This window comes from Dermacentor andersoni, chromosome 2 (genome assembly GCF_023375885.2).
Source record: "Dermacentor andersoni chromosome 2, qqDerAnde1_hic_scaffold, whole genome shotgun sequence".
NCBI classification, from domain to species: Eukaryota; Metazoa; Arthropoda; class Arachnida; order Ixodida; family Ixodidae; genus Dermacentor; species Dermacentor andersoni.
The window spans coordinates 96,078,257-96,095,066 of record NC_092815.1 but is presented as its reverse complement, the minus strand read 5'-3'; the positions used below and the strand labels follow the sequence as shown (position 1 = coordinate 96,095,066).

The window sequence follows — 16,810 nt, the reverse complement described above, 5'->3', positions numbered from 1 at the left end:
ACAGTGCCAAAAAATCCTGCACCAATTAAATTGCGAACTCGGTAACATAGACCGCAGAAAAACACGAGAACATTTACTGGCAGCGCTAAACGCGAAAAACCGCTCTGCGGTATTTAATTGGAAATTAATATTTTCGCATTCACAACTCATAAGAAGCGCATGTGTGTCCTCGACATTTTTTTTTGTGCATGAATGGCCGGGAATCAGTAGATCTGCAAGAAATAGAAGTACTAAGTTTACAAATCCGGAACGCTGCATCAAAAAGATATATCGAGTTTCTATAAACTGCATCCGTCGGAGCATCTAAATAGGACAAATTTGATGTATGAATTCACGACTTATGTGAATTTGTTACAATGTATGAAAAGGTTTTGCAAATGTCATATTCAAAACTTACAGGTCTATTACAGGGAGGTCTATATCATTTTTGTCCTCTTTAGATGCAATATTAGGCGCAGTTTACATAATTGCGAATTCCTTTTTAGAGTCTCATGTACGGTCTTGTGAACTTCAAGTCTTGTTTCTTGAAAATTCGCAATTTTCGTGAATTGTTGTAAAAAAAAAGGTGCCAGCCTAAGCAAAAAATTTGTTTTCTGAAATCAATACTTTTTAACTTTTTATTTTAATTTCAACAAACCTCATCAATTTCGGGGCAGTGGTTGCTCAGAAGAAAGAATTGCCGATTTCCCAAATTGGGGTCGCAGAGCTATAGCTTCCCCTTAAATTCGATATGGAATATTATATTTGTTAGTAGGATATGCTTGTAAAACAGCTTGGCAAGGTATAAGAGCAAGAAAGTGGATAAAGCAGGGATGGTAATGGGAAGGGCGCCTGCATGATTGGCTAAAAATCACTAAATGCTTACCTCTGAAATTCTATAACGGTTACATTAAATGCTTTAGTAGATGCTACTGCCGTGTGCACTCGAAGCTTTAGAAGCGCTATGCTACAAGGTGTCCTACGGGCATCCTACTGTTCTCTAATTATCTTTTATGTGCGGCTAAAATATTATTAAGATGTAACTTGGCAATAAAAAAAACACACACAGCCTTAGTGCGACCTTACAGAATCCAGCAAAATTTTCAGCGATGTTCATTCTGTCGAGCAGTTGCGGTAGGGATATTATTGCCTTTAATATTAACATGCAGCTTAAAACTTTGCGCGCATGTGATTTTGCAAAGTATGCACGCTTGAACTCCATTTGGTTCCCAATGAAAGCCAGTGTCACGTCTCGTTTTCTGGAGACGCCTTAAAATATGAGTATAACCCTTGCATAAACCAATAAATAACCGACAAGAATTGAGCTTTGCGCATACGTCTGACGTAACATGCCCCATTTCTAAATATGTGAAGCCGTCGCCTAGTTCAGCTGACCAAGGACAACGGGGATGCCTGCTACATGCGGCTATTACGTATGAAAATAGGAGAAAAAGCAGTATTCACGAACTATCTGTAAAGTTCGTAATTAACGCGGAGAATGCTGAGCTGGTGCTGCTGTGAGGTAGCAACTGCTAATTACTTTAGCTATGCTGGTGTAATCAGCATCCAGCAGTTTTACCACTATCGAATCAGTGCGTGACTTAAAGTTAAAATTAATAAATATTTCAAAGTCTCTGTCAATTTCTAGTTTGAAAAGCAAAGCAACACGGCTATAAGACGAGGAAGGGCGAAACGTGGTTAAGTGCTAAACGTAGGTTTAAATTCTAGTCTTTTAATTCCTACCGACTCGTGTATGTTGATTTCTTTAACGGCGACTCAAACAAGTTCCGCTTGAATTTTGTAAGCGCGACACCATAGTGCGATCACGTAAAAGTTATTCAGCGTTCAACTGTTCACTGATAAATGAATTGTCTATAGGGAAATAAAAAAATCTCAAAGATATTAATGGAGTCCTCTCTGACCTTGACGCCGTAACAAATTGGTGTAAGAATGGCTCATCAAAATAAAGGCTAACTAACGTAAATTTGTGCTCGCGTCACGGATTGCTTAAACATTATATTTATTCATACATGAACCACAACGCCATTGGGACATCATTGCGTGCGGCAAACTGCAACTTTGTTGCGGTACAGCGGATCCGCAGGTATTGAATTCCAAGCAACAATGCTTCTTAAAAAGGAAGAACATTCAAAGTGGTCAGACCTCGAAAAGTAAGGCTTCACTTGTGTGGATGGACCTTACGCGAGGAAACATAATGCGGCGCCTGCTGATAAGCATTCTCATATGATTATAGAATATTGAATAAAACCGCTTAAAGCGTAAGCTACATCACTGTTCAAGAAAGGGATCAAACGAAGTTCTTTTTCCATTGCTGTTACACTTACGAAGCGGCCGTATCTCGCGAGGACATACCTTGCCGCGACGGATTGGATTTTTCTAATGCATTATTATGCGCACAACAAAACTTATACCACGCAGGGACAGCGTATTACAAAACTGGTAAAACACAACATTAAGTTAAGTTATAACAACTTAACTATCATGTTATACATCATTATTAGAACAACTGGGAGAGGCATAATAAATATGTAACGAAATAAACGATACTGAAATTCCCTATCACATTTTACCTAAATGTCACGGCCACTTCAAAATACGGCCTGTTCTCCTCGTGTAGCTCCCCAAGCTTTCTGCGATACTGAAAGTCTAGTATTCAATGGTGATATAGCCATGTCGTGTGGCTCTACAGCACAAGAGGGAATGTGTAGTTTAGTGGGACCATATAAAAGGCTCAGGGGCCATTGTGCTACTCACGCCCGACAAACGACGCCCTTCAGTTTTATTTGCAGACAGTGGAGAAAATGATTAATGGGGCTCAGTGGGTGCTGGCGTGATCATCATAACATCATCGTGAATATATGGGTCGTAAGCCATTCTGATGAAACAATATTTCTAGCAAGCCCACACGGTCCTTTCTCATGTTTCTTCAGTTCTTCAAACACGTTAATTTAGGGTAGAAGAATATTCTCACACAATAACGAAAAATTTCCATCAGTTTTTATATCAAGGGGCCGTGACCGTGACTAAGCACGTGACTCAGCAGATCGTCATACCAACTGTGGTGCTTGCAGCCGAGGACAAAGTCTCTCCTTGCATAAATTTGTGGTCATAACTCAAAAAGGATCTGCGGTTGGGATAGTTCTCTCTTTTTACATGACAGGCTACATTGACATGCCCCTGCGTCTTTTCGCATAACTTTCAATCCTCCTGTGCGTTCGCCGTGACAAAAATATATAAAGACCTTTAGTAATTCTGAAATTTCGCGAAGCTATATGCATATAGTTCACGTGATAAGGCACGTGCGCAGCAGTGAGGATAGAATGTTTCGGTTTCGAGGCACCGGCTTGTATGGAGCGAACAAACTTGTGCAATAATTCGCACATTTACACCCATGACCAGATGCGCAAACATTCTGCTTCGATATAACGCAAATGGACTCCGCCAAATAGCTTAAACTACATTCCATTGTACGAATAATACTTCTTTGCTCAGAATTTCCTACTTCTCTGTTTTTTACTTTCGCACACTGGACGCGAAACCTTTTTAGTAAATTTCAAGCAGCACAAGAGTCGCACAAACGCGCATTTCCAATACATAGCTGCAGAAGCAAAATATATTTCTTGCTAATATCTTCATAACTGAGCACGAAGTCGCGGAATCGAATCTCGGCCACGGCTGCCGCATTTCGATGGGGGTGAAATGCGGCCCCGAACACCCGTGTACTTATATTTAGGTGCACGTTAAAGAGCCCCAGGTGGTCGAAATTTCCGAAGTCCTCCACTACGGCGTGCCTCATAATCAGAAAGTGGTTTTGGCACGTAAAACCCCATAATTTCATTTTTAATATCTTCATAAATTTTCGCTTTATGAAAGAAATCAACTTTAAAAACACGTTATCTGCGTTTATTGTCTAAACCTCTTGATATCTAAACGAGAAAAAAGAATGTTTGGAAGCATGTTTGCATTTTACCGATGCATGGAGCCAGCAATTCTTCTATACGAGAAATTTGGTGCAGATAGAAAGAAAAAAAACAAGAACCGTAACTAAATGACCTCGCAATCGTAATATGCCATCTGTCGGAAAACTGTCGGACGAAGCAGCGACAAAGTGATAACAAAAGTAAGGCGCAGTCAGATTTGGACTTGCTAACTCGCAATTGTGGTATCAGTGATTTCAATCTGTCGTCGTTGGAAACACTTGGCTATCGCTTCGATGCGTGGCTGCCCGTAAAAACTAGGTCTATATATCTACCACAATAAATTCCGTGACACTGTTACGAAAACTATAATTTTTAAGTGAATGACGTCGATAAATCCCCGGAAATACACCAATCAATGCAATAGTTTCACCGGAAATCGTTTTTTTTTCTTTTTTTTTTTTTTTTTACTGGCCAAGAGAGCCTCCAAAAGTTGAACGTTTCCATAGACTCCCATACTTGAAACTTCGACCGCAATTTGGAACGAGTTCTTGGCCGTAAGTAATGGTACCGCTTGCATTAGAGGGCCGGGCTAAGCGCGTAGAGCCTATTTCCACGGGAATTTTCGAAAGATGGCTTCTATGGTTAGGTATTCGCAAAAAACAATGCTGCCCCATAAAAAAACGTCCATGTTTGCAGGGGCGGCCCCTAGAGGCCCTGTTCGGCGATGTCCCTAATTGCTGGCGATGGCATACCACGCGGCTGGTGCCCGTCTACTCTCCTCGCTGCTGTCGGTGTCACCGCTGCACAGATTCGGTTCGGTGTCACACACGTGGATGCAGTCGGGCTTAGCGCCCTCCACGGCGTTAGCTCTCTTTGTGACGTCATAGCTTTTCACAATAATGTCAGAGGACTGTGAACCCAACGCGCTCAAAATCTGAGAGCACGCACACAAGCAGCGACAATATCTTTAGTCTGTAATTCTCCATTTAAAGAAATTTTCAGATTTTCGGCTGCGAAGTTGGGAGCGCGGCTCTTACATGAGTGCGGCATTAACGTGAGTGCGGCTCTTGGTCGAGCATATACGGTATTCTTCCTAAACCCTACATAACAATTTAGCGTGCTGTATATCGGACGTAGCCAGAAGCTATACGGGCTCTTGGGCCAAACCTGTATTCCGAGTAAATTGCGTAAGTAGGGCAGCCGAGCAGTGGCCAGCATCAATCAATTCGGGGCTGTGAGAAGGCCTTCGGGTTCAAGTGCTCCCCGTTAAGCAGGTGGTGGCCCGCACAGCAACCAATTATAGCTCTGAGCATAACTTGATTTTCGCGCGTTTCTCTGCTCCTGTGGCTTTTTGCGCAGCAAGTTGTGTTCCCGCTATACGGTATGTTTTTTTCTTCTTCTTTGGCGCGGTTCTAGCAAGCTATACCACATGGCTTGCCTATGCTATCGTTGCCATGGCTCTCGCAACCCACTTTCCTACGGCATTGCCTACGTCACATCTGGAAAGCAAATGCAGCTAGAGGAAACTGGGTCGTGAGTTTTGTTTCGTGAAGCAAACACAATTTTCTTACTGCGAAGTGCAACAGGAACAGAATACTTCAGAGAAAAGGCGCCTGTGAGTATTTTGCTTCAGCAGACAAATGACAAATAAATGTATTTTCTGTTATTATGCAGCGTACAAAAAGGAAGAGGTCCGAACATCAGGCGAAATCTAGTTGCACAAGTAGCGAGAACTGGGCGAGTTAGAACAGGTTCACGATCTGTCAGAGCAGCAACTAGACACGGACGAAAAAAAATGTGGGTGGATCCCACGCACTGTGGGAATCGATGTAAGCGAAGCTTTGTATGCTGTCTGCTTTGATTGACGTGGCAGAAGCGTTAAACGTTAATTGAATTATGGGGCTGTGCGTAACCCAATTAATTTTATTTTATGTACGCACTGTATACACACATTTACGGTCTGCACCGCGTTTCGCTGCGCAGCGAAGGCGCTCCTGTTCCGCGCTACGCTTCTTTCGGGCCTGGGTGTCCTCGGCACTGAATGCACGCTTTGGAGCCATTTCGCTGGTACGTGTTTACGTGCTCCTCCTTCTGCAGACATGGCCAGAACGCTGTTGAGACGCCAGCTCCAAGCGCTTTCTTCAGTCTGTGATAGACTGTAATGTTTACGCTATCACAGCCCAGCGCACAACCCCCACTGCCCAGCACCTCCATTTTTGTCCCATAGGAAAGCAAGCACAGCGCGTGCCATACGCACAAACCGTGAAACGCTGCCTCGGCGACGCCGGCAGAAATGCGTCAAGGCGAGTGCCGCCTGGTGGTGTTGCAAAATACCCAGCAGCGCGCGCGAGCAGGACCACAGCAGCAGCAGTACTCGAAAACTCAGGAGAATATATAGGCAAAGAAAGCCTCGCCTTAAAGCAAGAGACGATCACAGGTGCTGCCGGTGATTGTCCTTTCTTTCTTTTTGTATCTATATAATTGCTGCGCGGACGGATCATGCAATCTAGTTCGCTGACAAATGATTTGAGCGGCTTTGATAAAGCCGTACCGTGGGAACAGGGTTTACTTGATGTAAAATTTGTCATGCATTCGGTAGTATAGGCAATAAGAGTGGGTCGCGCTCTAGCAGTGTAAGCGGCAGCGTAAGACAACATGAACGAGCGTTCTGTTAGGCACGGCTAATGTCATTTCGCGTGCAGGTTTTTGACTTCCTTTAGGTAGAAAACTCCATGAAAAGGCTAGCACACACACTTTACCGCAAGTTACGCTGCCGCGGCAGCACATCACCCGTGTCTGCCATAACGGCTATACGTAGGGCAGCTGAGAACGCCCCCGAAGAACGCAAACATTTTTGGTCCAATGTAATGGTTGTCAATGTAGCAGTACAATCACTCCTACCCCCCCCCCCCCCCCCGTGCCATAAATAAATAGACAAGGCTTCGATAATCTACATGAACGTACAGACACGTCAGGTTGAAAAGCGTAATATACCAAATGGGTAAGTATAGGGTTTACTGAGGCCCAGATGGAGCGGTGCGAAGCAACATGCTTCAAAACTAATGTATACTGCGGGAAGAAAAAAATGTAGTTGGTATTATAAAGTGTTTATTTGTGTATATATATATATATATATATACACACGCAAATCCTCGCGGATCTGCGCGTTTTTCGACGATCGGACCTGTAAGTGACCTGAATTTTTTTAATCCAAGTGTGCCCTATACGCACCATACTTCTCTGTTACGTTGTATTATTCTTCCCGCGTTCTTAAGCTGTATAGTTTGCTTAAACGGAACACTAGTGGTGCAGAAACGCTTGATTTTCTATTTAAGGTTTCAATTACTTGCAGACGAATTTCAGGAGACGCTAAAGAAGCAAACGAAATCAGTGTGCACTGCTGAAGTATTCTTTCAACGCTACCTATTTTGCTTTGTAGCTTCGTACTACGTTCCGGTGGATGACGATTTTTCCGCTTTCATAACGCTATATATTATTTCCCTCAATTCGCAACAATAGTTTGATTATTAGAAGAGAAAAATAAAGGCCAGAAATTCTCTTCTTGAATTTCCCGCCGTAACACCAGTGCTTGTACGTCAGTGCGACGTCACAGATATCAAAGCGCCTTTTTTCATTTTTAGGAAGCTGTGACTGAGTAAACATTTTTCGAAAAATTATGAACAGGTTGTCTTTGACTATTACGGGATCTATAATGTAGTCCATCTTGTATCGCAAAATTTTAGCAAGGCCTGATAACATGCCGCCCGAAATCCGCGAAGTCGCAGCGCGCAGCTGCGGCAAGTTTAATGCTAAGTAGCCACGTGTCTTTCCTTCGCGCTCATTTCCTTTCTTATGAAGCCCTTTCTCACTGTGAGAGCGAGACTTGTGGTATTAAAGAACAATGATCTGCTAGTACATCACTCCACTTAATTTCTTTCTTTAGAGTCTGTTAAGGCATCTTTTTTACCCTATGGTGAAGATGAACGAGCCGAAGTGGCACTGCGAAGATGTTGGTGGCATCATGGCGAGTATACGATCGCGCGCAGCAGTACAGACGGACAGACTTGACCGTTGCGCATTTGTTTTCGCTGTCTCTGGGTATCGTAGTGCTTACGTCAGTGCAGTGTGAAAGGAGACTATTCTCCCGAAGTTTGACCATTGCCTTCATCGGTTCCTGACCAGACACTGTGTAGGTTTGTTTCATTAGCAACGTTTAACTTATCCTGCCATGTATATAACCGTTAAATTCATGTTGCCTATGCGAAGCACTTCCAAATGTAATACTGCTGCGTCGCTTGCGTTACAGAGACTTCGAAAAAGATTTGCTGGGACAACGGCACATGGTACTACAGCCAAGAGTACGGCAAGGAGTACACCTTCTATGACTGCGGTTCACTCGAGGTTTGTCCGAAACTGTCCCCCCCCCCCCAACTACAGGCTCGCTACTATAATCGAGGGTGAATGTCATGCGCTGGGAAATTGTAAACGCGCCGATAACAACTCGATGGATCACAGTTCATTTTCTACCGCTCTTACAGCTTTGGACTTCTGCATCTATGAAGAACAAGAAGAAAACTCTGAATTAGCCAAATGGAATTTGAATTGTGCCAGTTACAATTTTACCACAGAGAATAGTATCATAATAGGAGGCTTATTCAATACCTAACTTCGAACACAAAAGTGCTCGTTACGCGTAGGAAAAGAAGTGAGTGAGTGAGTGAGTGAGTGAGTGAGTGAGTGAGTGAGTGAGTGAGTGAGTGAGTGAGTGAGTGAGTGAGTGAGTGAGTGAGTGAGTGAGTGAGTGAGTGAGTGAGTGAGTGAGTGAGTGAGTGAGTGAGTGAGTGAGTGAGTGAGTGAGTGAGTGAGTGAGTGAGTGAGTGAGTGAGTGAGTGAGTGAGTGAGTGAGTGAGTGAGTGAGACACAGTTCCGGTTCACTAGTGCACACTTTGAGAGCTGTACAACAGATAAGAGAGAGAAAGCAAGAGATTAAACAGAGAGAGGCTAGCCGGATTAAGTGTCCGATTGGCTACTCTGCACAAGAAAACGGGGTAACGACAGAAAAACTGAGCTGATGCGTTCTTTTCGTCATAGAGTTATAGGCAGATAGAACGAGGGATGGGGCAAAAAGATTCTCTGAGTGTGAAGACCTAGAGAATCAGTCGCTGACTTGAAGTAGTCCCTATGCTTCAATAACACTCCTTGGAACTGCAGCGTTGCACCATCGCAGTGGCTACTCCGTAAGAAGTGTACTGCTATTTATAGATCAGCGTAATGAAATAGCCGATCTATAAAAAAAATAGCAGAGTTGAAGTGGCGCCCAGTGCGTTGAAAATATTTTCACATAGCTACTCCTCATGCTTTCCTTGTTTCCTGCTTTCTGCATGTGGATACGTACTTCGATGGACGTGGCTCCTGCAGTACCACCGCTCGATGACCATCTTCTCCATCGTGCTTCATTCCCTGTCTGTCGTCGTCCTCGTGCCGGCCATCGTCATCTTCTCCGTCTACAAGTGCGTAGCCCGATTTAACTTCTTTTCTTACACCCTTCTGCGTAAATGATTTGCTGTCTCGCGATCCGCACAAGATCAGCAAGTTGTATTCAGTTTGTGTTAACAATGAAAGGCAAATTAGCGTTCTAACAACATTTCTGCCCGAAACGAAGCCGCCTAACCATGCAAAATATCGCATTCTTTCTCAAGTATATTTAATCTGACGCTTAAGTCTCGTTTAAAAGATTGTAACTTGTTCCGCATTGCGACCGACGGACAGTAGAGCTTAATACGCGCGTTACGGCACCATGGTAGTTTCAGATAAAGAAAGGATTAAATAGCTTACACCTGGTGCTGCCAACGTGAATTTTAAACAATTATAAGGCCTAGAAATACAGAAAAACTATTTGCATAACTATTTCTCTAAAGTCACTCCAAGTCTTTGAGGCACTCACCCGCAACAAGAACGCCATCCCCTATGTGGTGCTTGAAGAAGCCTCCTGTGTACCTTGCTGTTCCAGGAATAGTGAAGAAAGCTAGCCTGACCACCGCGGCTCTCAAGCAGATCACACTGGAACTTCTGCATTGTTCATACTCTAACCGAATTCATGTTTACACGGATGGTTCCGTCTCGGAAAATTCTACGGGTGCCGTTGTTCTACCATCTCAATCGGTCGTCATCAAGTTTACGACATCACACGTAACGACATCTACAGGCTCTGAACTGGCCGCTCTTCGCGCTGCTGTCGAATACATTGAAAAAGAACCGCCCAACAAATGGGCAATATTTTGTGACTCGAAAGCAGCCCTCCAGAGCTTGAGAAGTTTACGACGTGGCAATTATGAACAGCTGGTGTCACAAATCCACGAAACCTGCCATTGCGCTTCTGAAAGAGGACATAACATCATATTTCAGTGGCTGCCGGGACATTGTGGCATCGTTGGTAATCACCTCGCCGATGACGCTGCCCGACGTGCCCAGGCTGGCTCACCGACACTCCTTATACCTTTATCCAGAGTCGACGCTGCAAGAGAGCTTCGCAATCTCGCTCGTACAATCACGTTAGGTTGCTGGCATACACCTCAGAACTCTAAGTGTCGTTTACACAGCCTCGACCCATCACTGAAACTTACATTACCAGCGAACCTTCCACGACGTGACGCAACACTGCTGTGTCGGCTGTGGGTAGGAGTAGCATTCACCAACTCCTACAGCTATCGTATTGGAATGGCGGATTCACCAATGTGCGCGAAGTGCAAGTGTGAAGAGACCATCAGTCACCTTCTGTGCCACTGTTCGCGCTTCGATAATCAACGCGAGACTCTCCAGTGTGCCTTAAATAGACTGGATGACAGGCCATTTACGGAAGCGAAGATCTTGGGGGCCTGGCCTCATAGTTCAATGGCCCAGAAAGCAGTTCGAGCGCTTTTTCGCTACCTGAGGGAAACAGACTTGAGTGCCAGACTGTAGACATCCTATGTCTAAGTTCTCTCTCTCCCTCTTTCACTCCCCATTCCCCTCCCCACGTGTAGGGTAGCAAACTGGACTCAGTCTAGTTAACCTCCCTGCCTTTCTGTCTTCCCTTCTCTCTCTCTCTCTCACTCCAAGTTCATTATATTTTTTTCAATTGAAGAAATAAATAAAAGCTGTAAAACGAATATTCATGGCAGCTATTGTGGCCAGATGTAATTGATTTAGAATGTAACCAGGAGGTGGCCTCTTTTATGCGAAAACGGTAAGAGCAAGAGACGCAGCGATCGGAAACGAGCAAATATATATGTATATAATACCGTACGGTTAAATACCGTTTGTGAATTTGCTTTTCACCTGTGCTTGGGATGGTAGCGCGTTAACTCCTAACCTCTATTTTACCACATTTCATTTCGTTCGCCATTCCCCGACAAATTGTAGATATTATCACTGTATTTCGTGTCTCAGATGGACAATATGCACCGAAAAAAATCGTCTACCTGTATACGTCGATGTAAAACGCTGCACTAACTGTTACCAAGTGCCTATCTAATGTACGCAGCAAACACGTTTGAAACGGTGATAGTTGTGCCGTCTCGGTCGTATGCGCAGGCAGCTGCAGGTTCACCGCATCTCTTTGCACAAGAACTTCTGCGTCGCCATGGTGCTCTACGACATCAGCGTCATCCTCGTAGACTCGGTCTTCATCCTGGACCACGTCAACGAGGAGAAGAACATACGCGTCAACCAGAATCCGGTAATTCACGTTGTTCCTCCTACGTCCGCACTTCAACGCCGTCATCAACATCATTTGGTCACTGTATAGCTCGGCTCAAGAAGAGTTAATAGGGCGCACGTTACGAACGTTAAGCGCGACACGAGAATGAGAACAGCCCTCTTGAGGCGTGACAGAGTTCACAACAAACGCGAGCAAAGCAGTAAGACCACTACGAGAGAAGCGTTGTTCAAACACTTGAAAACAAGCCAGCCCACCAACCGAGAAAGTCAAGTGCAACGATAAACCTTGCTGTCGGTGACAATGCTTCGCACATCCGGCGAAACTGCTGGTTTATATTTTTTAAGAAAAAAAAACATTTATAGATTGCGTTTTATATCCGAAGGTATTATCTATACAAAGCTCTTATTCCGCGTCAGCCTCGAGGGTTGTTGATTTAACTCGAACCGTTTAAGTAATGAAAACGAAACTATCAATTTGACGGCATTCATTTAGCGAGACTACGAAATGGAGAACTGTCACCCGCATAGCTATGAAGGAAACTCGATACGTGTTTCTCGCAAAATAAAGGTTAGCATCTTCAACTGTGAAGCTTTTGTTCTGATAAAACCATATTGGGCTGCCTTTGCAGCTTTGTGCTACAGTCGGGTGGATGGCAATTTTCGCTTCCACTGACCTCCCTTCACCTTGCGGACGTCCGCAAAACTTGTTTGGCATTTTCAGGGTGAAAACGCTTTATACCCATCAAGATGCAGCGACTTCCTTTACGTAACATACCTTCGGAAGGCACCACATCACTCGAATCAAAGTTGCAGAAGAACAACGGAAAAATAAAATAAAAATAACATAGAGGGACTTGTCAGTACGAACTATTCGATTAATTGCACTGAGATTTGTCAACAAATTTTCAGTTTATCCTGTCACGTGTGTGTTTCCTTAATACAGAGCCTGTGCAAGGTGCTCTACACCCTCTCTCGATACTTCCGGTTGTGCCAGTACGCGTGGATGTTCTGCGAGGGCTTCTACCTGCACAAGCTGATCGCCTCCGCATTCGCCGAGCAGAAGTCCCTGCTAGTCTTCTACGTCGTCGGATGGGGTGAGAAAATGGGCACCAGAACCTTGCAGTTTCAGCTTGCGTGTTAAAATAAGAAGCCTATATAGGTTGGGAAGTAACGTTCGAAAGTGCAATATACATATATATATATATATACACACTCTTAAAAAAGTTTACACCCTTTGGGCCGTATCTTGTCCCACAACATTAATCGCCAGCTGTCTTGCCCGCATTTCCTTTCCTTAACGCTGCGATGTTTATGTGGTCATGCGGGAAAAAGATCTTAAAAAAAAACTTAGCCAAATGATTCAGAGAGAGAGAGAGAGAGAAAGCAAGGACTGGAAAGGCAGGGAGGTCAACCAGAAGAGTATCCGGTTTGCTACCCCCCACTGGGGGTGGGGGAAAGGGGAATAGAAAAAGGAGAAAGGGAGAGAGTGAGCACTGAGTACGTGTGGGCGGGACACTATGCACAGGGACCAAATGGTTCAAATGACTACTAAACTATGCAGGAATGAGCCAACAGAGTCAGTAATATATTCGCGGTAAACTATTGGGTTTGAATAGCAGTGTGCTCTTAGAAATGGATGCTGGCACCAAAGTGTCGCCTTCTTGGCCTCTCGATGTAAACGCGCGTTCTTTTCGAGCGGCCGTGCGAGAGCTGTTAACTCTACGACTGGCGTATGCGTTTCATTGGCTGCCACTACACAGTTATTCATCAATTTGACCAGTTTTTACAGTTAATTTAAAGCCGCGATAATTAAAACCGTACTCAGTGGCGAGAACAGTATTTACACATAAAGCGTGAAGCGGGTGGCTTATTTGAATCTGTCAAGATATGATTGGGCAGCCTTATAATGTGCATTTCACTTAAGTTCATTGCCAGTAATCTATCATACCTTCAACAATGTATCGCATTAGACTCTCTGCAGTGTATAAAGCCGCCCGAATTCCATCAACAACAGTAACTATAAAATTCGGTATCCCTAAGGCTCGTTACTTTGTCACAAGCGCCCGTGGAACGAAGTTAAAGAATAGTCAGTCTTAAGAAAACCATTTAAGGTAGTTTTCCCTTTTTCTTTTCCTCCTCGTGCAGTCCTACACTAATACTCCACTCACCGAATATTCCAACTGCTTAGCTTTTCTTCTGCAAACCTGACAGTGAGACCTTAATGACGTTCAACTCTCTTGAGTTCCCCATGCCGAGATTGCTTTCATAGATGTTGGTTAATCTCCAACGGTGTAGGTCTTCTTTCAGATTCCGGCATCAATCATAGGTGTAGCGTAGAGACTGGTAATACCGACAAGATATTTCTACTATGTTCTTTCTTTTTCTTTCGTCTTCTTTACTTTTCTGTTTGCGTTCTCGCACAATCGCGTCACCATCCGTCATCGTTAAAATTGAGGCGCCTTCGTCCGCATTCCTAGTTACTTGCACGGTACATTTCCCTTCTTCTCGAAGGCAAACAAATACTGTCTGCACACAGAACGTCGTTCATCAAATGTTTTCAGTCTGAGGAAAAACAAAAACAGCGCTAGTTTTATTATAATAATACTCCACTGCCATCGCACATTGAAGCCAGCGGTCACTCCGTTACCCATTTTACCTTTTGTCTACCAGCATGGTTCGATTTCTTTTTTATTGCTTCTAAAGATTGATGACGCGATGATTACTTTTCCTATCCCAGCCCGCGATGATGCCTAGTGCAAGTCTTCTCGAAGTAGCTCAATATAGCGGTGACGAGCTAGCGCGTCTTTAACGCGCTTTAACTTGTCCCAGCTAGTTATGTCTTTTCTTTTTATTCTCTCTAACCTTTCCGTCCCATTTCCTTTTTTCCCAGTGCAGGACAGCCAGCTGGATGTATCCACTGCCTAACTCGCCTTTCTTTCGCTTCCTTATTTCTTGCTCTTTCACTCAGATGCCCTGTGTTTCCTTTTTCACTTGGTGACTATATGTGAAGGTGGCCGATGGAAACTGTCGATTTCCTCGCTAACGACATCAAAGGAACTGGAGATTTGTCCTTCGTGTCAAAGAGCCAAAAGAGGCTGGAAAGTTGGTTGATACGTGCTAAGATATTGAGGAGTGATCGCCAAAAAGATTAACACTGGCAGCAGTTGTACGGAAGTGCTCACCGTAATCGAACATTTCTGCTCACATAGGCGCTTCTTGATGACTTCTCGACAATAGGTTGTGTAGAATTGGTTAAAGGTTGTTACACGCAAAATCTGTAGCGTAAGGAACAGCAAAGCGAACAATATTTACCTGTTTTGTTCTTGTACAGCTTTCGGTAATCTAAATGAAATATGAAACGATGTGTAATAATGCATAAAATTAAGTCCAACGATGAAAAAGTACGAAGAAATATAGGCTTGCAATTTACCTCAACGCGAATTTGAGTTTATCCGTTACTTTCCCCACCTGTGATTATTCTATTAGCAAGGTCAGCCTGCTATCTGCAAACACTTAATTCATTTTAGTGCACTTCCCAAAGCTACTCTTATAACATTTATTGGACAGCAATTGCTTACTGACATGCGTATTTATCGATGCAATGAGCACTTATTAAGCTGTTGTATTCCGTTTCACAAAACCCTGGCTCTTGAATAAAGGGTACTAAGCGTTGCCTCGTGTTTCGTCGTGCCGATAACGTTCTGTTTTTGTTTTGTTTTTTATGGTCTAACACCATCTGCAGCTTCTGCATAGAACTTTAGTGCCAAGTTATTATAAAGTAGAGTATAGATATGCTTATAGAGTTCCAGAAAAGATGAACTTGAAATGTTTGTGCCTTCTTCTGGCAAGAATGCAAAGTGATTGAAAACTACCGTATTGTGCTATTAAGTGCCTCAAGTTCAATGATGCCTCCCTGATACAACTCGGTAAGTACAGCTGGATTGTGGGAGAGACAGACAAGCTCAATCGATCGCTGAGCCATTCCCGATGTTATCGCGCGGCTCAGCACAATTTATCTCTGAATTTGCTTGGCATGTTGCTGCTTGAGCCACTCGTGAGGGTCGTAGTTCGTGGTGAGCTTGCCGCAATTCTCCATAAGGCAGGCACTCTTCCAATGATATCGGACTAACCAGGTTCAGATTAAATCACTGCACTGAAAAGCAGCCGGTTGAAGGCAGAATAGATATGCTGTTTATGAAAAGAGATTGCACCTAAGTTCTGGTGGTTGCCTCAAAATGTTTAGTCTTTTTAAATGATGACCATCGGGAAGGTGAGCTGCAGAACGAAAGAAAGCAGCAGCTAGCGTTTCCTGCTTCACGATGCACTTCGCTGCACAATTGGTTTGAGCAACAGGAGTATGGATAAGAGACCAACCATTAGCTTCTCGAAGAATACATCAAAAATACAAAAAGCGATAGTAAACATGCAGAATGTTTGCACACTCACATCTGTTTTCTTCATACAATAAAAGAAATAAGTAATCTATGTCTCTGTGAATGGAAGGAAGCGAACAAAAGTGACCGAAGCGTAAATTGATGCGCCTGTATTTGTCAAAGGCAACGTTGCGTTCCTTAGGGCGTTAGGTTTAAATGGATGGTTCATTGACGTCTCACGACATCGCAGATAGTGGCTTAAATCTGGAAGAAAATCAAGCTACGGAACAAAGAATCAGTGCGATACTTGTGCATTTCTCGTCCAGGTTGTCCTGCCATCTTCGTGAGCATCAGCGCCATCTTGCGAGCCGTGAGGACGGGCCACCCGTAAGTAAACGTCCCTAGCGTCATGCTTTGCCCCTCGACAGCAGTTTGCGCATTCGTCGACCAATTGCATATCTTTTAGCCGCCCGTTATTTTTCTGCACAAGAACGCCCAAGAAATTCCTGCCACTCACGCTAGGTTTGCGAATACGTGCTCTTGTTTTTTTTTATGTTTTTTTTTTTTTACGGATACACCGTTTCGTACCCGTAGGACGCGAGCACCAACGGCTCTTCGAAATAGGCGAAAACCTAAATGAACACAATGCCAAGGCATAAATTAACATGAACATAAATACAAACAAAACAAAACTATAACAGTTCTTATTCAAGATTTATTCAATTAGCGACTGGTGTTGCCAAACTGCAAGTGGTCGCTGAGCATTCTCTGGTCCCACGGCCAACTTCAGAAAATAAATTGAGTAAAAGTAAAGTACCA

At 43.8% G+C, this 16,810-nt stretch overlaps 1 protein-coding gene across 1 annotated transcript in view; it reads left to right on the top strand.

Moving 5' to 3' along the window:
* Positions 1–16,810, top strand: part of LOC126541594 (calcitonin gene-related peptide type 1 receptor-like) — a 214,260-nt gene that overhangs the window by 180,340 nt on the left and 17,110 nt on the right. Inside the window, exons 8-12 of the mRNA XM_050188424.3 lie at positions 8,227–8,321; positions 9,339–9,430; positions 11,493–11,637; positions 12,562–12,712; positions 16,318–16,378. Of these exons, the coding sequence (XP_050044381.1) occupies positions 8,227–8,321; positions 9,339–9,430; positions 11,493–11,637; positions 12,562–12,712; positions 16,318–16,378 (544 nt within the window). The remainder of the gene's footprint in view (positions 1–8,226; positions 8,322–9,338; positions 9,431–11,492; positions 11,638–12,561; positions 12,713–16,317; positions 16,379–16,810) is intronic.